This window comes from Hyperolius riggenbachi, chromosome 6, assembly GCF_040937935.1.
Source record: "Hyperolius riggenbachi isolate aHypRig1 chromosome 6, aHypRig1.pri, whole genome shotgun sequence".
NCBI lineage: Eukaryota > Metazoa > Chordata > Amphibia > Anura > Hyperoliidae > Hyperolius > Hyperolius riggenbachi.
In genome coordinates, this window is record NC_090651.1 from 103649520 (window position 1) to 103673412 (window position 23893).

At 45.2% G+C, this 23893-nt stretch overlaps 1 protein-coding gene across 1 annotated transcript in view; it reads left to right on the forward strand.

The window, feature by feature from the left end:
• The first annotated feature begins 3459 nt into the window (after positions 1-3459).
• Positions 3460-23893, forward strand: part of SLC44A3 (solute carrier family 44 member 3) — a 128052-nt gene continuing 107618 nt past the window's right edge. Inside the window, exons 1-2 of the mRNA XM_068242585.1 lie at positions 3460-3769; positions 14737-14841. Coding sequence (XP_068098686.1) covers positions 3746-3769; positions 14737-14841 — 129 coding nt within the window. The 5' untranslated portion in view covers positions 3460-3745. The remainder of the gene's footprint in view (positions 3770-14736; positions 14842-23893) is intronic.

Below are 23893 nucleotides of genomic sequence, written 5' to 3' on the forward strand. Positions count from 1 at the left end.
TGCCATACGGCAAATGCTGCCACTATGCACCCAATAAAAACAGCACCCACACTACAAGTTCAGGTCCCTAAAGAATAATTTAAGGTATCGTGTCCTTCACATTTCAGGATCAGATTATCAAGTCTTCATTTCAGAAAACTTTTTCAAAACATTATATATGCCAATATGCTACCGCCTTTTAAGATAGGAATGGAATGGGTATATAATGACATTGAAGCACTGACATACTGAGATGGTACAAACGTTTAGCGATTCATAACCCATTCTGGAGAGAAGCACAGTGTGTTGGTAGTGTAAAGCCTCATCTACACGGGTAGATAAGGCTCCAATCCGGCGGCTCGATTAGCCGGCGGATCACCTCTTCCGCGTCCCCGCTTGCACGCCGGATTCGATTCCCCGCTCGTCCCCGCCGGCGCCGCTTATCTTCCGCTCGATTCCCTGCCATTGTCCCCTCGCGGGGAGCGAGCAGGGAATCGGCGGTGGGGAGATTCGTCCTGTCGGATCTTATCAATCGAGCCGCATCAGAAGCTCGATTGATAAGGAACATCGCCGCCGCATCTACGCGTGTAGATGCGGCTTAAGTGAGACAAGATAAGTAGAATAGAGGGTGGAAGGGTGGTAGAGGGTCAGAATTGATGTCATGCATTAGAAGATAGATGTGATAGGAATAGAGACATTGGGGATAGCTCTATTATATTATAGTGCTGCTGAGTCCTAGGTTTGAACATTACCCAGGACAAAATATGCATGGAGTTTCTATTTTCCCCCAGATTTCATTCAGGCACTTCATATTCTCCTTCATCCCGAAAACATCATAATAAGTCAACTGGTCTCTCCCAAAACAATCCTATAGTGAAAATATTAGACAATAACTATGGTAGGGATTAGATTGTGAGCTCCTCTGAGGGCAGGCAGTGACATGACTATGTGATCTGTAAAGTGCTGCAGAGATGTTAGTGTTATATTAATCCATAATAATAATAATAGTAATATGGTAGGACATTAGACTATGGTAGGATTAGATTGTGATTCCTGTTCTACATATTCCCCCGCAGGCTCTCCCGTTAGCAGTCCATGTGGAATGCTCTCTTCTGGGTTGGGTGTACTTCTGCAGTCTTCGGAAACACTCGAGCTTTCGAGGACTGGCCGCTCCATACTGCGCATGCACGAGCGTCATCTCTCAAGCACTCGCATGTACGCAGACTGATGAAGTCTCCCGCAGCAGGAGATTCAAACAAAGGAGCCTGTGGGGGAACAAGGACACCGCTGTAATGAAAAATATTTTCAAGCGTTTTGCGATTTCCCTACACCTTCCATTGAGGCAAATTCCCCGAAAATGGTACAAGCAGCGCTTTGGTGAGCGGATCGGAATCGTTCATATGTGAACGCTCTCATAGGGGAGTGCTTTTAGGGACCATTCACACTTGAGCGTTTTGCCGGCGATTTTGGCAAAACGCTCAAACGCTACCGCTTGTCAAAGCACTAGGGTAATAAAAGTCTATGGGCCCGTTCTCATTTGGGCAATTTGCGCTAATCGCCACAAATCGCCCAAAAACGCTAAACACAAACGCGTAGCCTGCACCATTTTCCGGCAATCGCGTTTAATGCTATAGAAGCGCAAAACAAACGCGATCGCTAAAAAAATTGCCAGATGTGAATGGTGATTTTTTGGGCGTTAATCGCCAAAAAAAGCCAGAGCAAAACGCTAGCAAAATCGCTAGCGTTTTGCGATCAGCAAGTGTGAATGGGCCCTTGGGGCGATTTTAAAAATAGCTGGCGTTTTAAAAAAAAAAAAAGCACCCTTAGTGTGAACAAGCCCTTAGAATAAATTATTGCAACTGGCTGCAAAATATGATAAAGTTACAAAAATGTTCACCACACCAGCAGGAGAACGGGAAGGCTCTGTAGAACCCAGAGCATTCCCTCTTAGGTATCTGTTTTTTGTTTATTTTTAAAGTTGCTTCAGACTAACTTTAAAGGTACTGGAGCTGCAGGCAGCAGAGGATGGCGGCGTGGGAGCAATCCATGCCCATGGGGCTGGAGTAAGCCCCAGGTATGTATAAAAAGGTAAGTATCGGTCGTCTCTGGAGAGAGATTAGATTAAGGCTGCATTTCCACTTGTGCGGTGCAAATCGCCGCGGTAAAAATTTGCATGCGGATGCCAATTTCGCATGTGGGTCTATGCGAATTTTCATGCGAATTTGCATGGATGACGATGTATGCGAATTTAACCATGGCAGTGCTGGTGTTTTTCCATTGTTTCTATGCAAATTCGCATGAAAATTCGCATACCCAAACCTCATGCGAATTTCCTATTAAATACATTGTATGCGATTCGCATAGCTGTATGCGAATTCTGATGGCTCTGCCATGCGAATTTTTTCTGCACATAAAAACGCAAAGGAATCCTGACAAGTGGAAACAGTCCCAACAGTTGAATTCGCGATAGTGGAAATGGGCCCTCAAGGTGGCCACTAAAGATTTTCCCGCCGATAACACATAAACAATGTGTTTGCAGTGAAGGCAGCCATACAATCCCTCTCTGATCAGATTAGATCAGAGAGAGATCTATCTATTGGTCGATCTGATGGCAAATCGACCAGTGTATGGCCACCTTTAAGCCTCATCTACACGCGTCCCCGCTGTGCCCCCGCTCGCCGCGCGTGCGCCGCATTCGATTCCCCGCTCGTCCCCGCCGGCGCTGCTTATCTTCCGCTCGACTCCCTGCCCGCCCCTCTCACTCTTCCTTCACAGAAAGAGGCAGGCAGAGGCAGCGATGCGCCGCGATTGACGTCAGGAGGGGCAGAGCTGAAGCTGAAAGCCCTGCCCCTTCCAGGAAATGTGGGCAGATTGTCCCCCCGGGCGATTTGGGGGCTCTGCAGCCCTCATTTAGCGGTGGGGATGCGGCGGATTACTTGGGAGCACTGAAGCGAACTTTAAGTAAGCTTTTGCTGGCGAGGGCCACAAAATATTCTATCGAGGGCTGCAAATGGCAGTCCTTTATATTACATACAAATGGTAAGATTGGATAAAAATTGGATGAAAAGATTGGATCTTTAGTGGCCACCTTTAGGTTTCATAAGTGTTGGTATTGTCTGAAAGAAATACCAAAGTTTCAGCTGTTTGCCTTATATAAAGTTGCAATAAAAATAAGGGTAGCAGGATTGTGACTGACCACCTATCATCATGGCAATCAGCAACAAGGGACACTTCCAGACGTGTGGCTCAAGCAACAGAAGGGTTAATGGCTTTACTATTGCAGAGTTCTAGAATGCCGCCCCGGGCACACCCTGGCATTAGCCCAGCAGGCACGTATTTCCCAGAAACCCCGCAGCCATAGAGGTCTGTCCGCAAGCATGGGCGATATGCGCGCTTCAGTGTGTCCATGCATGGCATGCACAGGTCTGTAGCGTGTGTCAGCAGACAGGCGCGGTCCCGGGTGCACGTCACTGTGTCGGGAGCGCGCACCACTACAGAGCAGTGCACACTGCACAGATAGGAATTCCTCCTCACCTGGCCGAAGAACCGGGAGTCCGCCCTGGTGTCACCCCGGAACCCCTGTGACCGCGTGCCCGGCCGGGACTCGCCGCCTGCTCCACCCACTAACTTCTGCCAGCAAGTTTACTGCTCGTTCCCGGACTGCCCATTCCTGCAGGTGCCCCAGAGTCTGACTCTGCAGCCAGCGAGCCGGGCTGTCACCGCACAGGACGAGGAGGCGGCATGCCCCGCTACTGACACCCCGAGCATGGCTTGCTGCGGGGAGTACCAGGTAACACGTGACCGCCTATGATTTACTGCAATAACCCCTTCCATGCCGACACACCCTCCTGGCGCTGCGGGACTGCCCTGATCCTCTTCCCACTTGTCAGGACTTATTATGAGCACTGGTCTGCCCCAGCCTGGCACCTGCCATACTTCTTTGTCTCCACTATCCACTTGTCTGGACTCTTCTGGCTGCATTGTCCACTTATTAGCACTGTTCTGCCCCGCCTGGCACCTGCATTACTGCCCTGATCCACTCCCCACTTGCCAGGACTCTCCTGGCTGCATTGTCCACTTATTAGCACTGTTCTGCCCTAGCCTGGCACCTGCATTACTGCCCTGATCCACTTCCCACTAGTCAGGACTTCTTATTTGCACTGTTCTGCCCCCGCCTGGCACCTGCCATACTTCTCTGTCTCCACTATCCACTTGTCTGGACTCTCCTGGCTGTATTGTACACTTATTATTAGCACTGCTCTGCCCCCGCCTGGCACCTGCATTACTGCCCTGATCCACTCCCCACTTGCCAGGACTCTCCTGGCTGCATTGCCCACTTATTAGCACTGGTCTAGCCTGGCATCTGCAAAACTGCCCTGGTCCACTTGTCAGGACTCTCCTGGCTGCATTTTCCACTTATTATTAGCACTGGTCTGCCTCAGCCCTGGCACCTGCATTACTGCCCTGATCCACTCCCCACTTGCCAGGATTCACCTGGCTTAATTGTCCACTTATTAGCACTGTTCTAGCCCAGCCTGGCATCTGCAAAACTGCCATGATCCACTTCCAACTTGTCCACTTTTAAAGGACCAATATTGCAAAAATGCTAAAATTTAAAATACACGTAAACACACGAGAAGTCAGTTTCCTTCAGAGTAAAATGAGCCATAAATTACTTTTTTCCTATGTTGCTGTCACGTACAGCAGGTACTAGAAATCTGAGAGAAACGACAGGTTTTAGATTAGCCCATCTCCTTATGGGGGATTCTCAGGGTTTTCTTTATTTTCTAAAGCACTTGGTAAATGGCAGTTGCTCTGTCCAACAGTCCAAAAAGGGAAGCTGGGCAGCATCTTTCCATAAATCCTTTGCTGAGTGTGTCTTTATAAACAATAAAGGCCATGCTGAGAATCCCTCATGAGGAGATGGACTAGTCCAAAACCTGTCGCTTCTGTCAGATTTCTACTACCTACTGTAAGTGACAGCAGCACAGGAAAATCAATTCTGGTTCATTTTACTCTGGAAGAAACATATTTCTCATTTGTTTGTGTTTACATGTATTTTAAATATTAACATTTTCGCTATAGTGGTCCCTTAAGCACTGTTCAGCCCCAGACTGGCCCCTGCAATACTGCTGCGCCTCTACTTTTTACTTGTCAGGATTCACCCTGCTCCATTTCCTATTTGTTAGCTCCCTCCTGTCCCCGCCAGGCACCTGCAATACTGTCCTGCATCAACTTACTGTATATCAACATTCTGCATACCTCAGTCTAGCACCTGCAATACTGGCTTGCCTCCACTTATCACCTATCATCATTACCCACCTGGCACTTTCAATACAGCTTTACCTCCACTAACCACCTATCAACATCCTCCATACCTCAGTCTAGCACCTGCAATATTGCCGTACAGCCACTTATCAGTACCCTCCTGTATCAGCCTGGCTCCTCTTCCCATTTTTCAACACCTATCACCTGCACGCACTTGACTGCTTTTTGCCTTAACAGTAGAATCCCTTTTAGTAAGCTTAAAGGGACCTGGCTGAGTACAGTAGTTAACTATATCAGAATCTTACTATATCAGAATTCTTTATACATTGCATATTTTTACAAGGTATATGGACGGGACCCGGGGACTGAATTTACTATAGTCAGAGTTTTACTATACTATGTCACAGTTTACTATCATGAGATTCTACTGTACTTACCATTTATCAGCTGAGCTCTCCTGCTCCTGGACATGCTAGTACTGTATTTGGCTGTCCTATAGTTGATGCTGGTGCTTGACGGGGTTGTCAGCCATTGGAAGTTAAAGAGGCACTGTAGGGACGTAGTAGAATTCAGTAATTTATTTAGGATACACACTATTGTGTTAATGTTCCTGTTTTCAGCTTCAGAAACAATTCCTATATCTATGTATTGCTGTATATTGCTATGTAGACCCTCCCTATCAGTGATGCTTAGCATAGTCTGTTTACAGAGTTACATAGTTATTTGGGTTGAAAAAAAGACATACGTCCATCGAGTTCAACCAGAAAAAGCCATGCAGAATTCTCCTCCCAGTGCAATATGGGAGACCAGGTATATTTTATACTGGCTTTGGAACTCTCAGTAAACACATTCCACAGAGATCAACTGACAGGGCTAAAGATGGAGCCACCTGCGAAAATTTAATAAAGTAGATCTGGATAAGGAAATATTTTACAATGGACAAACACTGACTAAATAATTTATAAATGAATATTGTAAAAAATAAGCAATTTTATTTCTTATGTTATTTTCACTACAGTTCCTCTAATTTAGGTACTGTACTAGTTTCAGCAGTAATATAATGAAAACCATGAGTTGCCTCCAGGATTTACCGTATTTTTCGGACTATAAGACACACCTTTTCTCCCCTAAAAGTGGGGAGAAAAAGTCCCTGCGTCTTATAGTCCGAATGTATGCCAGTGTAATGTGCAGGGAAGCCCTTATATAGCCGGTGACAATCCAAGTCTCCGTCTAGTCCATAAGCGCCAACCATGATCGCTCCCCCTGGCCAATAGCAAAATAGACGCTTGACCCACCCGAGGTGCTGTCGGGGCTCCAGTGATTGGCGCAGGGCAGCGCCAATCACAGTACAGCACTCGCCCCGCAATCACACAGGCTTTGTTGTGTCCGCCCCCGAGGTGCTGTCGGGGCTCCAGTGATTGACGCAGGACAGCGCCAATCACAATACAGCACTCGCATCGCAATCACACAGGCTTTGTTGTGCCCGCCCGAGGTGCTGTCGGGGCTCCAGTGATTGGCACAGGGCAGCGCCAAACACAATACAGTGCTCAGCACCGGACTAGCAGGCTTTGTTGAGCCCGCCCAAGATGCTATTGGGGCTCCAGTGACAGCGCCAATCAAAATACAGGGCTCGCCCCGCAATCACGCTATGGCGCTCCTGCAACAGGCAGAGCTGGAAGCAGCATGGCAGCCTCGCTTATCCCTGACTCTGTCCCACAGAGCAGGCGCTGCTGGGGGCTGCAAAAGCTTCAGGAGTGTGGGGCAGAGTGAATGCACACCCAACTCCAGCCCACAGTGACAAGCTGTAGTAAGCAGCTGACAAGGGCTCAAGCAGGATAAGCAGCCGAATACCAGCCAATCAGTGGCCACTGGATGTTGTCTGCCACACACGGCAAAGAAGCTATTCCAAGACAAGAGACGCGGAGGAGAAGGGTGAGAACCTCATAGCAGGCAAATAACTTTCCTAAGAAATTTTGCAGTATGATTTGCCCTCATCTGATAGACAAATCCGAGGGGAAAGGTCCATAAGATGACCCTGCACTATAGATGCACCTAGGTTTAATTTTTTTTTCCCTCAAAACCCGGGTGCATCTTATAGTCCGGATCGTCTTATAGTCCGAAAAATACGGTAATGTGTGTGTGTGTGTGTCATTCTTTGGTGTGTGGGTTCGGCGTAGTGGGTGAAATCAATAAAAGGTGAGTATTGGGTAGGGGATAGGATAAGGGTGGTTTTTATCAGTTACTGGTTAGAATCAAGAAAAGGATTTTGTCAATAATGGTTTTAACATTGGAGTTTTAGGGTTTTCTGTCAAGAAGCAGTTAAATTAAGGGGCATGTTTAATGCTGGGAATACACGGTTCGTTTTTGAGGCAGATAGATGGTTAGATAGATAATTTTCAACATGTCCGATCTCCGGTTCGATCATTTTGCAGCTCGATTCCTGATAAAAGTGAATGGATAAAGAAGCGGAAGATAAGAGAATCGACTGCAGAATCGAGCGGCAAAGACGATCGAGCGGCAGAAATGAACCGTGTATGCCCAGCATAAGGTTAGCTTTGAGGGGGTGGGGTCACAACAGGAAACAGGCATACGTAGTTCAGTGTTCTCCCCAGAATTTTTTTCCAGCCGGGTGGCATGAAAGAGTAGCCGGGTGGTGTGCGAGTTGCGAGGGGGGGGGGGGATTTTTTTCCCCCTTACAGTATAAGGAGGAGAATGAGGAGTTGAGCCAGGTGCTCCTCAAAATTAGCCAGGTGAAACAACTGTCTTAAAGAGCTTGGGAAGAGCACTACAAATGGGTGTTACAGTTGCATTTCATGGGGAGACTGGTTTGGGCATCATGGTGACGTAGTGGTTAGCACTCTTTCCTTGCAGCGCTGGGTCCCCCGTTTGAATGCCAGCCAGGGCACCATCTACAAGTTTGTATGTTCTCTCAGTGTCTGTGTGGGTTTCCTCCGGGCACTCCGGTTTCCTCCCACATCCTAAAACCACACAGATAAGTTAATTGGCCCCCCCTAAATTGGCCCTAGACTACAAAACATACACTACATGATACATACATATGACATATGACTATGGTAGGAATTAGATTGTGAGCCCCTCTGAGGGACAGTTAAATGACAAGACAATATACTCTGTACAGCACTGCAGAAGATGTTTGTGCTATATAAATACCAAATAATAATAATAATACGGGATTGAGACAGAAACGAGTCAGCAGCAGCCTCCATCCCCTCCAAGTCAGCTAATCTAAATTGCAGGTCAATGCAGTCATGTTTGTTTTATCAGTCCCCTAGCTTGACAGCTCCCTGCCCTCTCACAAGCTGAAAAATCAGATAAAACGTGCTCCTGCTGGTTGGAGGACAATAGCAGAGACCTCATCCAGTGGAAGGGAGATCATTACTTATCTGCAGAGTTTACAACTTCTCCCACCACATCAGAAGAGCGTGTGTGTTGAAGTCAAGCAGCCGGGGAAAAAGGGGGCGGGGCGGCAGAACTCCGTGCCCTGCACTGCCCGATCACATGTGACTCGCCTCGGAGCTGCCTGGAGAGGATGGGACTGGCTGCTGACATTCATGCAGCCAGCCCAGGGCAGAGGAAACAATTGTCCATATTTGCTGGGGAGTGAGAGTCTGCCTGCAGCCCCAGGCTCTCTCCCCAGCCTCAAGTCACACAGCATTAGCCTGCCAGCATGTGTATGCGGACGGCTGCTGTTCTGTCTTATCGTGCTGCCCAAGTCCCGCCCCTTACAACCCGCCCAGCCAATCACAGCTCCACTAGGAAGGTGAGGTCACCCAGGCAGAGGAGCGCTCCTGCACTGCAAAGCGATGGCTTTTGCTTGCGATGGCTTTTGCTTCCGTGCCCCAGCCGAGCGCTCCTGCCTGCAGATTACAGCAGTGACATTTGCTAGCTACGCAAGTGCATACCAACAGGCGGGCGGGGTTTCAAAACACCCGGGCGGCCCGCCCACCAAATTAAGCCTGGGGAGAACACTGTAGTTAAATGATGGGGTAGAAAGTGTAATCATGACTAGGGTCACATAGCCATTGCTCTTAACACTGTCAGAAGGAATAATGCCCAAATAAAATACCATATTTTTTGGACTATAATACACTCCTCGGTGTTCTCCCCAGAATTTTTTTCCAGCCAGGTGGCATGAAAAAGTAGCCGGGTGGGGCAATATGAGAGAATGCAGCGCCGGTGCGCAACTCTGCTTACAGCACAGGAGGAGGTGAGCTGATGACAGCCGGGTGCTCACCAAAACTAGCCGGGTGGAGCACCCGGCTGAAAGAGCCTGGGGAGAACACTGCTCCTGACCATATAACACACATCGGTTTAGAGGACAAAAACCAGGGGAAAAAAATATATACTAAAACTGGAGCATCCATGGTGAAGGAGTATCTTGTGAATTATGCCCCCTTTGTACCTCATGCCCCCTTGTACCACTTGTCTCCCTGTGTCTTCCTCTGTCCACCTTGTGAGCTCCTGCATTCCCCATGTATCCACCTCTGCTCTTCTTGTGTTCTCCTTTATGCCCATTTGTGTCCTCCGTTTGTCCCCCTGTGTCCTCCTTTGCATGGGCACAGTACAGGGAGTCCCCGACATTGCGGACGGTTGGAGGTTCGTAGTGGCAGGCATTCACAAATCAGGAACTCCCTGCATTTTGCACCTTGGACTTGCCAATGGTAGAGCAACATATACCTCTGCATGAATGCCTTACTGGATTTTGAGCACTATTTAGGGTCGTTGTCTTTGTGAAAGATCCAGCCCCGGCGCAGCTTTAACTTTTTCACTAATTCCAGGACAGTGGTCTCCAGAATCTGCTGATACTGAGTTGAATCCATGTGTCCCTCAACTTTGACAAGATTCCCAGTCCCTGCACTAGCCACCCAGCCCCACAGCATGATGGTACCACCACCATATTTTACTGTATGTAGCAGGTGTTTTTCTTGGAATGCTGTGCTCTTTTTCCTCCATTCATAATGCCCCTTGTTATGCCCAAATAACTAAATTTTAGTTTCATCAGTCCACAGCACCTTATTGAAAAATGAAGCTGGCTTATCCAAATGTGCTTTAGCATACCTCAAGTGGCTCTGTATGTGCTGTGGGCAGAGAAAAGGCTTCCTCTGCATCACTCTTGCATACAGCATCTCCTTGTGTAAAGTGCGCAGAATGGTTGAGCGATGCACAGTGACTCCATCTAAAGCAAGATGATGTTGCAGGTCTTTGGTGCTGGTCTGTGGGTTGACTCTGACTGTTCTCATCATTTGTCGCTTTTGTCTATCCGAAATTTTTCTTGGTCTGCCACTTCGAACCTTAACTTGAACTGAGCCTGTGGTCTTCCATTTCCTTAATATGTTCCTAACTGTGGAAACAGACGGCTGAAATATCAGAGACAGCTTTCTGTATACTTCCCCTAAACCATGATGGTGAACAATCTTTGTCTTCAGGTCATTTGAGAGTTGTTTTGAGACCCCCATGTTGCTACTCTTCAGAGAAAATTAAAAGAGGAGGAAAACTTACAATTGACCCCTTAAATACCCTTTCTCATAATTGGATTCACCTGTGTATGTAGGTCAGGGGTCACTGAGCTTACCAAGCCAATTTGAGTTCAAATAATTAGTTCTAAAGGTTTTGGAATCAGTAAAATGTCAACAGTGCCCAAATTTATGCACCTGCCTTATTTTATTTAAACAATTATTGTGCACTTTCTGTGAATCCAATAAACTTAATTTCACTTCTCAAATATCACAGTGTGTGTCTCCTATATGATATATTTAACTGACATTTTTATTGCCAAGGCTGTGGAGTTGGTACAAAAATCATCCAACTTCTTAGTTTATGAAACCACTGACTCCAGGTACCCAAAAATTTTCTCCAACTTCACAGCCCTATCAGGGCTATAGAATCGGAACAAAAATCATCTGAACCTGACTCCTCAGTTTATGATACCACTGACTCCGACTTCAGGTACCCAAATATTGCTCCGGCTCCTCAGCCCTAGTAACTATGGGCTATATTTTTACTCATATACTGTACTAATCTGTGTGAGAATGTGTTTTCTCAAGCTCATAGATTTGAATGTAATTGGCATAATTGAGTTTTCTCATGCCCATGTGATTTGGCAAAAATGTGTTTTACCATGTAGCGTATATTCTAATTCTTATTGTACTAAAATGCAGGGATGTGGAGTCGGTACAAAAATCTTCCGACTCCGACTCCTCAGTTTCTGAAACCAAGACTCCGACTCCGGGTACCCAAATTGCTCAGACTCTGACTCCTCGACTCCGACTCCTTAGTCTAATATTTAACAGGGCTGTGGATTTTGTACAAAAATCATGCGACTCCTACTCTCGACTCCTCAGTTTCTTAAACCACGACTCCAACTCCGACTCCGGGTGCCCAAAATTGCCTCGACTCCGACTCCACAGCCCTGCTAAAATGTGATGCTTTTGTGAAAATAAGGTCGAAATGAAAATGGCCATATCCACTCAGCATAAGCAGTGACCTACCACTTCTTTCATTCTATGTATTCCCTGTAGACTATTGCTATATTGTGCTGATAGGCTCTGTTTAAACAGGTAATCTGGTTTTTTAATCTGGTAAACATAGAAATGTTTCCTTATCTACCTGTTTGCTGGAATTCTGTGTGCTGTTTGGGGTTTCACTGTGTGAGCTTTGCATGGAGCACTGCAGTTGTAGAATTACTATGCTGGGTTATTGTGCAATGACCATTGTCTATTCACAGTACTGCGCTCTCTATGATGTGGTGAGTGTGGAGTATCCACAGGAAGTGCCCAAAATAAATAAAAACTCAATGGCAGTTTTTGCCTCACACCCTCGTACACGGCCTTATTTATTTAAGCAGGCAGAGCCGTGTTTAAGTTTTCACATTTTGTTTTCCTAATCCTACAGCAAGGAGAGAGCAAGAACAGACAATCAATCCACAAGCTTCAAATATTTTTACTCAGGCAGTGCAGTGACCGGGTCATCGCTCCGGGATTCATTCCCAGATATCTGGCTGTAAGCTATAAACTGTATAGTTTAGACAGATAAAGAACTACTTCTTAAGGTGGCCACACACCATACAATTTTTTAAAATATGTTTTCAATTGAATAATTGCAATCAACTTTTTCTGACTGATTGTAACATTTAAAAAATCTGACTAATGTACCACACACCTGTGTTCAATTTTTACACAATTATGAAAAAGATGATTGAAAACTCTGAGAAAAGTGCATGGAAGCATATAATATGGTGCACATACATGGTACAATTTTTTTTTTCACCCAATCTTACCATTTCTATGTAATATAAGGTAACTGCCTAAATTATCCTTTCAGTATATTTACTTAATTTACCCTTATACTACATAGAAATGGTAAGATTGGATGAAAAAAATTGCACCATGTATGGGCACCATAAGGAAACTGACAATCTACCCTACACCATTCAATTTTCATAAAAATTAATCAGAGAAATCCAGCACTCCCGATAGACTTTTATCGAATAAAAATGGGAAATCCAATCAGATTTCTTGCTCGAATGAAAAAAAAGGTTTTGATTTTCGGAAAATCTGATCTTTTTATCGAATTGCCATAAAATCTGATCATTTTATTGTATCATGTGTGTCCACCTTTAAAGTGACCAGTAGAGAAGATGGGCAATCTTCATCCGAGCATGACATCCGGGTTCTTCTTTTTTTTTTTTAATAAACTTCCTCTTTATTATTTTCCAAATAGTAAAATAAAACTGCATGAAATAAGAAAAGACCGGTACATTTATATGTAACACAGGCACAGACAAGGAAGTGTAAGAGGAGAGGTTGGTCGATGTGTCGCTTTAGTTAGGGCTTTCTCAAGACCATTTTCTTGTCTGTGCTTGGGTCAAATGTAAGTGTACCTGTCTATTATATTGCATGCTGATTTTTTTTTTTTTAAAGAGAATCTGTACTCTAAAATTCTTACAATAAAAAGCATACCATTCTATTCATGATGTTCTCCTGGGCCCCTCTGTGCTGTTTCTGCCACTCCCTGCTGCAATCCTGGCTTGTAATTGCCAGTTTTAGGCAGTGTTTACAAACAAAAGACATGGCATGTGATAGGCTGAGAGGAGCTCAGTCTGTGACTAGCACAGAGCCTGCAGGGGGCGTGGAGAGGGTGTGTATAGCTTATATCCTATCACAAGTAGAGCAGCACATCCCTGCCTGAGTGCCTGAGCCCGACAAAGCCGTCAGAGGAAAGAAGATTAGATTATATAACAGAGATAATACAGCCACTATGCAACTATGAAAGGCTGCAGTAAGACAGACCACATTAGAACATGTTTAGGAACTTATAGGATAGAAGAAATAAGGCTGAACATTTTGTTAGTCTCTTTAATATTTTGAAGTTTATAAAAAAAACAACAAAAAACAACAACAAAAAACCAAACCTGAGATGTGATGCTCCAGGCAATCTTCTCTACTGGTCAGTATATGACTTCTTACTCAGCTGGTGACTGCCCCGTCTGACTTCTTTAGCTCCTTCTGACATATGTATTTTTGGCACATTAATGTTTTGGGAACAATATTGTACAAAACGTCTACAAAATATCACAGATATGTAATCTGGTGAGGTTGTGTACTGTCCATATAGGGGCCTATCAAAGTGGAATGAAACTCTATATGAACTGGGGGAAAAAATACAATTATACATTACTTATTTAGCTGACCAATCCTGTTAATTGTAGTGTTTACTATCAGATTCAGGAGAAATGTAATTTGAAAAAAAAGAAAATATTGTCTTCTGTTGGATTCCTTTTTTTTAATGTTTTTCTGTGTTGTCAAAAGTGACATCACTTCTGATTCCAAACCCCCCCCCCCTCCTTTTCAGTTTTTTACTCCGCTCAGTGTTAATTTTCCCTCACTACTGTCGCAGCTTACTGTCCCTCCCACAGCAAACATCACCTAGACAACAGGTTTAAATCACTGTGTAAACTTGTCAAAGGGAAGAGGGATTCAATTACCTTCTGATCAGAGTATCCTTATCTTATCCAAAATAGGAAGCTTTCTGCAATTTGCATGCTGAAATAAGCTTGTTATTATAGTAAAAGAAAACTTTCTACAATCCCACGGGCATTGCACAGTTCCTGCAGTTAGGTAAAGGCAACCAGACCAGGTAAAAAATGGGGGCCAAAGAGGGACCCATTTTAGAAAAAAAGTAGGTTTGCATACATTTTTGGTTCACTATTGTTTGAGCATTCTTTTGTCTTTGGATGCTACAATCCCCTTTAACAACGTCCAATTTACTGATGCATCATTCAGACTGCCAAATGCCGTTCGGGGGTCCTAATTGGTTGGAGTGGGTAGCAGAGACAATTCTTACCATGGACACTGATGAATGAAGGCTGCTATGCTCTCACTACTTTCCTGCGTATGGAAATGTCATTGTTGTATTCTGCAACCAAACCTCACTATTGGCTGTTCTCACCAGTTGAATCCTCTGTTCCAGGTATCAGGTGAAGCTCCCAGTCACAGACAATGGAGGCCGTCACTGTACAGGAAATGTACAGATATCCCATGGCTGGTTTTATTTTTCCTTTTCTGGTCTGGTTTGGTGAGTAAATTTCTAGCATGTAGCAATGTCATAGCTGTCTATAGCAACAATGTTTAAAGTCCTGCCTTTACAAAAAACAAAAACATTGTTACATTGTATGGATTGGATATTATGCTTTAAAGTTGTAACGAGGCTGCTTGTTGCCTTCACTGTGGCTTCTTTGTGGACCTCCTCATGCCCTCTCTGTGCTAGATTGTCTCAATAGCGGTTTACTCCCAAAGCAGGAAAAAGGGGTGTCACCATGGGCCCCCATTATAAAAGCTGCAACTTACGGCAACGAGAGGAAATTTGGAACCAGAGAGGCCAGCCTGTGCCCGCAATGCAAAGCTGCAATTTGTATTGCAGGGAGACTTGATGCCCGCTATTTTATCAGCCGCCTCACTGTGTCTAACTTTACGCTCATTGCTGCAAAAGGAGGCTTTTCGATGGAGGGGAGATTAAGGTTTAGGCACCACCGTTAGATGCCACCGGGGAGTAGTGGTTAAGGATAAGAAGACAAGAGAGGGGGGGGGGGGGGGGGTTAAGGGTTAGGCATAGGTAGAGGGATGGTTCTGTGTGATAGTAGGGTTAGGTTAAGTCATTGGTAGAATATCAAGGTTACCCTTATTTTACTATCAAAATTCAGTAGTAAAATATTGCTAATTTTAACGATGTTCTACTAGCTGCAATTTCCTGCACTCTTTGTTTTTTTTATTTTTTTCAGGTGCCTTTTTTCATGTACCTGTTTACGCCACCTTTCCTGCTGCTACACTGTAAATTAACATAATTTCAGTACATACCCGTGATGCGAGGGCATACATTTACTGGCCGTGTATTTTTAAGGTACCCATAAGCAGCGCAACAGTTTAGTGATTCATTGTTTTTCTTTTCCACAGAACATTTGAATGTAAAGATAATTTTTAACTGATCCATAGCATTAACAGATCCAAACTCTATACAATACCAATATCAGTTGTTCTTGTATGTATGTAAGAAATGTGCCATGCCGTCTGACCAGTTCTTTAACCACTTAATTACCAGCGGGCTCTGCCCCCTTAAAGGGAACCTAAACTGAGAAGGATATGGATTTTTGCTTTTCAAATAATACGAGTTGCCTGGCAGCCCTGCTGATCTTGTGTCTCTAATACTTTTAGCCACAGCCGCTCAACAAGCATGCAGAGCAGGTGCTCTGACTGAAGTCAGACTGGATTAGCTGCAAGCTTGTTTCAGGTGTATGATTCAGCCACTGCTGCAGCCAAAGAGAGCAGCAGGACTGACAAGCAACTGGTGTTGTTTAAAGTGAACCTAAAGCCGGGGGGAAAAATGAGATTAACTCACTTGGGGCTTCCCTCAGCCCCCTGCAGCCGATCGGTGCCCTCGCAGCCCCGCTCTGACGCTCCAGGACCCGCCGGCGAGCACTTCCGGTTTCGCCGTCACCGGCCGACAGGCATGGGAACGCGAGTGATTGTTTGCGTTCCCAGCCTGTATATCGCCCCCTATGCTGCTATTGTGTTATCAGTTCGTCTGTCACCCTGGAATGTACACTGCTCTAGCTAAAGGTGGGCATACATCAGTAGACTTGGCGTCCAATCAACCATCAGATTCAATAATTATTATCGAATCTGATGAAAATCCGTGCCGCCAACAGCTTGCCCAAGCTCGGTCACATGTATCAATCAGAAATGCTGAAAAATCTCGTGCCCACATGCTCAATTGGGTCCGTGGCAGTAATAGTGTGCAAAAATCGCAAATGACAAATGCAACCAAAACCCTCATTGTGACTAGGCCTCTGAACCAGCAGAGACCTCGGGCCAGCAGCTGGGAGCGGAGCTGCTGCAAAGGGCTGAAGAAAGCCCCGAGTAAGTAATAAGTAAATGTCATTTTGTTTCAGTGTGCTCGTTGGTTCAGTATACAAATAAGCTGTAGTGCCAACCTGCTATGGTCTTTCCCACTTTGTAATTTTTTTTAGATGCCTGGACACAATGAGTAATACAAATAAACATAGAAGAAAAATATTGGAATTATTATTATTTAGTATTTATATAGCGCCGACATATTACGCAGCGCTGTACAGTATATATATATCTTGTCACTAACTGTCCCTCAAAGGAGCTCACAATCTAATCCCTACCATTGCCATATGTCTATATTATGTAGTGTAAGTACTGTAGTCTAGGGCCAATTTTTTAGAGGTAGCCAATTAACTTATCTGTATGTTTTTTGGAATGTGGGAGGAAACCGGAGTGCCCGGAGGAAACCCACGCAGACACGGAGAGAACATAAAAACTCTTTGCAGATAGTGCCTTGGCTGGGATTCGAACCAGGGACCCAGCGCTGCAAGGCGAGAGAGCTAACCACTACGCCACCGTGCTGCCCACGTGCTGAATGGGAGTATGTGTATAACTACAGCGGAAAAAACATGAGCAATAGCATAGGGAGAACAATCCTAGTTTGTGTACGGCAGGTATGCCAGTTTTGTGTATAGAAAAGTGAGCTTAATCTCCCACTAGCTGCTACTTACACATCTAGTGCACTTTATTGGCAAGAGCTGCCCACAAGAACTCCTGGGTATTATAAAGTTAAGCAAGTGAACACCTCTGTCGTCCTGCTACATTCTCCATAACATGATATACAGCCCTTACACCCATGGCCGGATTTCTGGCAAGGCCAGAAAGGCCATGGCCTAGGGCACCAGATAAACAAGGGGCGGCCTGCAGACAGTGGGCATTATTTGCAGGGCATTATTTCCAAGTGTCCAAACAAATGAAAGGGGTCAGGATAACTGCACTATTAGTACCAGCTGGCATCTGCCTGTGCTGTGCTACAGGCAGCTGCAGTCTGTTAACCAAACATTTGTGAACAGTGTGTGACTAGCAAAAAGCCAGGCCTTGTCCAATGACATAGCAGCAGCTGCAGACAGTTACAGAAGGCCGGGTCTCACGCACTTGGCGTGGGGGATGAAAGGACCAGGGGCAGCACCAGCAAATAGTACAGAATACAGAAGGCAGCCTCTCACAGTACCCATTTCTTAAATATTGATTGGCCAGCGCTGTTACCCTGAAAACAGCAGTGGGTACAGGACTCACTTTTACGTGTTGCTGACCCCACCCAATGTCCAATTGTGAGCCACTTTTGACAATGTGTGTGTGGTGGGTGGCTCCCACCACGCCCATCACCTGTTGATTAACCAGTTCCCCGTGAGACGTGATTGATTCACTTCATATTGCCATGGAGACCTCGGCACTAGCCGCAATAGAGGACACCAGCGGCCCAAAAATGTTTGGGTGGGTGTGTGTGTGTGGAGAGAGGTGGTAGGATACGGTTTTGGTTGGGGCGGCTGGTAATAGTCGGCATTGGGCGGTAAGAAGTACAAATCCGGCCCTGCTTACACCTCTTGCATTTACGTCAGAAAACACACCGCTTATCCCAGAAAATTGTAATCACAATTGCTTTGGTATTACCTAATTTTTATGTTTTGGTGATACTGGAACAACACAAAAAAAGCAGACGAGAAAAAATCTGACATTCTGTTAGGCTTTGTGGTGTATTCTCCACAGTCAGCATGCAACGCATGAGCTGGCGTGGAGGAGGTACACACACTAGCACAAGGAAACAGGCTATCCCTAGTATAGTGGAGGGGAGGACTGACTCCAATAGGAGATTGTGGCGCACAGAGCCGGTGCAGATCCGACAGCCACAAACAATGCTTTCGTTATAACGTCTCAGCGCAAAGTAGCGCTGAGCGCATAAACCAGAACTGAGGAGATCAGGACAGGTAGACAGAATGAACGCTTGCTAGCTAGCGGCTACTTAGCGACAGCAAGCGTCCAAAACCAGACAGACTGGAATGAGGCAGCCAATGCGCTGCGGCGATGGCGTGCCTCACAAAGACAGGACAGGATAGTCAGAAAATAGCAGGATTAAGATAGATGAACGTAACACAGATAAATATACAATAAGTATGTTTTCCTAGCGTATTACAATTACAGCTATCAATGAAACTATTTGTAACGTCTGACTAACATATGTATATATCGGCAATGAACCGATATATGACATAAGCAGGAACGCTGACTAGGAATGGAGTAACACAGGGAACAGGACTCAGAAGGATTCGCTATCTCTTCGCAGAGATGAACGCAATCCACAAACAGTAACAGAACCAGGAGCAGGGTAACTACCTCAGCACGGGTGGTCACGGTACGCGCAACCTACCAAAACGTGCTGGAAAGCTGACTAACTGCACACAGGATATAAACAGTTCGTGTACGTATACATCAGCGACACTAATGTATCAACGTAACACAAATACAAGGAAAATAATAAACGTGCTGGTATGCATATATATTGGCAATGAACCAACATATGATGCAAAGACCAGCAAAGTATATTTATAACAAGAAACACGATCGGGGGCTAAAGCGACAGCAAGGCAGGCTTAAGCTGAAGCTATGAAAACCCAAGGAAACCCTGCTGGAAGCAGATCTTTATACTGAGGTCATCCAATGGGAGCAGACATGCAGATTCCCACACAGGTGAATGATAATCAGTCACAAGCTGACAGCAGGGAAAGACAGACAAAGCTATGCAGCTTGCATGGAAATAGATCAGAACTGCCTGAGCTGCAGCGCTACTACTTCCAGTAATAGCTGCTGCAGCAGCGATCATTACACATTCCAAACAAAACGGCAAAATGTCCATAATTGTGTGTATAGAATCCAGTGGAAAGACAACATGCCTTCCAATAACCATGGCAGGGGGTTACATTTGGGAATATTTATCCTGAACTAATCACAATATTTGAAATAAAAATGAATCAGTCAGTTCCTCTCTACAATTAGAATAGCAGAGTTGCGCTTCCATGTTTTCATTAAGAAAAATGTGGCTTTGGCTTTACTTTTTCCATGAGAGCATATTTGATAGTATACTTTATACACTTACTTCATGGTCCTGTTCGAGATATTTAGGCAGGATGTGCTGTGCGCGAGAGGTGAGACATTCCCCGTGTTTGTGTTAAGTTAAACAAATATATCCCCTTACTTCATCTCTTTAAATAGATATGCCATTTACAGGCTGACGCAGCCATGAATTAACTATGAAAATATGCCAAGAACTGGTGTGTGGAGGGTGACGATGAGTAACATAAGTCAAATAGTAATGACCTTTTAGATTCCCATACACCGTAATAGGGCAAGACCATTAAACGAACACAGCAGCTATGGCTTCAATTCACTAAGACACATGCATTGAGGCTAATTTCACATATGGTACTGTGCGATTGTCCTGTGGCTAGAGACAATCGCACATTGCACCATTCCCTCATGCATATTACCCTTCAGCAGAGTGTACCGACATGGTAATATGCATAAATATGCCCCCTGAACAGTGTCGTGTTCCCCGAGCAACACATGCATGCTGCATTGCTACCGCAACAATCTAAATTAATTGTTACAGTGCCATAGACTACAATGCAAATGCACAGTACCACTCATAACGTGCAGCAATGCACTGCAGAGTCTGTGTTACCGGGACCACTTCTGCATTGTGTCGTGGATAGTGTTTCATGTCTCATTAAGACTAATGGCCACTGCAATGCGGGAGCGCACTGCGATGCTATGCAATGTGGTATGTGTGAAAGTAGCCTAAAAAAGAAATTAAAATACAGCATTTGGTGTTTTAGATTTTTTCCAAATTCACAAGGATTTTAACACATGTGGCAGTAGTTTGGTCATTTACCGAAAAACGACATGACAACACAAAATTTTTTTACCTCGTGGTATTTAATTTAATATTTTAAGGCGTGAATGAAAGGTGTGATACAGACAGCATTGTTTTTTTTTTTTGTTTTGTTTTTTTTCTTTATGCTGACAAGTAAAGTGCTAGTCCAAGGAGCATAACATTTGTATCAGTTCAAAACCATTAGTAATAATAATAATAGTATTTTTATAGTGATTTTCTACCTTGGGACTCAAAGTGCTGTGGTCCTGTATTCTGGAGTCTCAAAGGCCCAGGAAAAGAGGTGGGGTTTAACCTTTTCTTAAAGGGGAACTGAAGTAAGAGGTATACGGAGGCTGCCATATTTATTTCCTTTTAATCAATACCAGTTGCCTGGCAGCCCTGCTGGTCTATTTCTCTGCAGTAGTATCTGAATAACACCAGAAACAAGCATGCAGCTAGTCTTGTCAGATCTGACTTTAAAGTCTGAAACACCTGATCTGCTGCATGTTTGTTCAGGAGCTATGGCTAATAGTATTAGAGGCAGAGGATCAGCAGGGCTGCCAGGCAACTGGTATTGCTTAAAAGGAAATAAACATGGCAGCCTCCATATACCTCTCTCTTCAATTCCCCTTTAAAGAGGAACACCAGTTAAAATAATGTGATAAAAAAGTGCTTAATTTTTACAATAATTATGTATAAATGATTTAGTCAGTGTTTGCTCATTGTAAAATCTTTCCTCTCCCTGATATACATTCTGACATTTATCACATGGTGACATTTTTACTGCTGGCAGGGGATATCAGTGGAAGGAGATGCTGCTTGCTTTTTTGGCAGTTGGAAACAGCTGTAAACAGCTATTATTTCCCACAATGCAACAAGACTCCCACAGTGTGATGTCAGAACCATGGTACTGACATCACACTGTGGGAGGGGTTTCACCACAATTTCAGCCATACAGAGCCCCCTGATGATCTGTTTGTGAAAAGGAAAATATTTCTCAAGGGAAAGGGGGTATCAGCTACTGATTGGGATAAAGTTCAATTCTTGGTCACGGTTTCTCTTTAAAGGGAAGGTTCAGGGAAACCTGTAAAAAAATAGAAATCCCTATCCACTTACCTGGGGCTTCCTCCAGCCCGTGGCAGGCAGGAGGTGCCGCCGCTCCAGAGGCTTCCGGTCGTCTTCGGTGGCCGACCCGATCTGGCCAGGCCGGCTGCCAGGTCGGGCTCTTCTGCGCTCCAAGGACGGGCTCTTCTGCGTCCCACGCGGGCGCGCTGACGTCATCGGACGTCCTCCGGGCTGTACTGCGCAGGCGCAGTAGTTCTGCGCATGCGCAGTACAGCCCGGAGGACGTCCGATGACGTCAGCGCGCCCGCGTGGGACGCAGAAGAGCCCGTCCTTGGAGCGCAGAAGAGCCCGACCTGGCAGCCGGCCTGGCCAGGTCGGGTCGGCCACCGAAGACGACCGGAAGCCTCCGGAGCGGCGGCGAGGGCACCTCCTGCCTGCCACGGGTTGGAGGAAGCCCCAGGTAAGTGGATAGGGATTTTTATTTTTTTACAAGTTTCCCTGAACCTTCCCTTTAAAGCTGTCCAGATATGGGGTCTCTCGCACTGATTGTGGAAGTGAGTTCCATAGAGTAGGAGCTGCATGGGAAATGGCCTGTGCACCACGTTTTTAAGTGGATCCCGGGAATAGCCAAATTCGTCTTATTTGCAGAGCAGAGGGTGCATGGAGGGGCGTTTAGTTCCAATAGATCTGCTATGTATTTGAGTCCCATGTGGTTTAGAGCCTTAAATGTCAGCAGGCAGATCTTAAAATGGATTCTCCATTTTACTGGAAGTCCGTGAAGAGTTTGCAGTGCTGGGTAGATGTGTGAGCCAAAGGAAGGCATTTGCTAGGAATCTGGCTTCTGCATTCTGTACTAGTTGTAAGGGGAGCAGAACTTTATCCGGGGATCTGATAAATAGGGCATTGTAGTAGTCCAGGTGGGAGGATACAAATTCATGAACTAGCTCAGGTAGATCTTTAGCTGGGATAAGGTGTTTAATTCTCTCTATGTTTCTCAGATGGTAAGCATGAACCAAGTATGGAAAAGCAAAGACATTAGCATTACAACCAAATGTAGACTGGTTCATGCTATTGTTTTCCCCATAACCATGTATGGCTGAGAAAGTTGGACCCGAAATGGAATAAAAATTGACTCCTTCATGTTGTGTTGCTGGCGAAAGTTGTTTCGCATTTCATGGACAGGTATGTATAAATCCTTATTTTATCTCGGCTCCGGTACACTTTAAAGGACTTACGAGGCCAAATTATTAAAAAAAAAGTTAAAGTTAAGTACCTGCATCTCTTTAAAAGAAACGGAGGACGCCATCCGCACCCTCCGTGTCATTCCGCCGGGTCCCCGCCACTCAATAGACCCCCCGGCCTGTCACGACCGCAGGGCCCGGGTCGGGCTCTCCTGCCTCTGCCAATATGGCCGCCGGAGCTGGCCGCGGCTGCGCAGTCCTCACCTGCCGCGTGTGCGGCTGTGCAGCTCTAGGGCCAACCCCCCGATCCACGCTACAGTAGCTACGTGGACTTAGCTTTACTTGTTTTGTGGCGCATGCTGCGCCGTAAATATCCCAATGTTAGGAGGTGGTGGGTTCATCCTCGAGGAGAGGCCTGACAAGGGGCATATTGCTACCTTATTTCCAGATTTTGCTGCACAATCCAGACAGGTTACTAGCTGGTATTAGTTGAGCACAGAACAGGCATGTCTGATCATTATTCATTTGATTACAAGTGTGTATGTGTTTTTTTTTTTGTTTTTTTTTACTTTGCGTCTTTGTTTGTTACCTCTTTGCTGATGCATGGAATTTAGCTGTATGCATAAACTGTACATCTGATGTAACTTTAAAACATTCTTTTCATTGGGAACTGTTCTCCTGCACACATGAGCTGTTTTTTCCATAGTTGAAGCAGACGTCTGTTTGGGGTTTTTTGTCCATTAGCGACTGTCATCTGCACAGTATAGTTACTTTCCATTTGGTCATCTCAGAAAAGCCAAACCCTGTATTACCGCCCTCACACAGCTTCCTGGAGACTCGCGCTTCCCCCTTATTACTTCTCTTCCAAGTGGAGAAACCTATTTTTACATCGTCTAGAAGAGCACTGCTGTATTGGCATAATGCACAAGGAATTTAGACCAGTATATATTTTATGTGTAATTTGCCATCTTAAAACAGAAAGTATTTGCGATAATTCAGCTTTAAGTGAACGACTTTGGTCTCCCACAATGCATCACTTCTAAATATGCAAATTATCTATTTAAGCCCCTGCATATTCAGTAGTAATGCATTGTGGTAGACCACAGTCG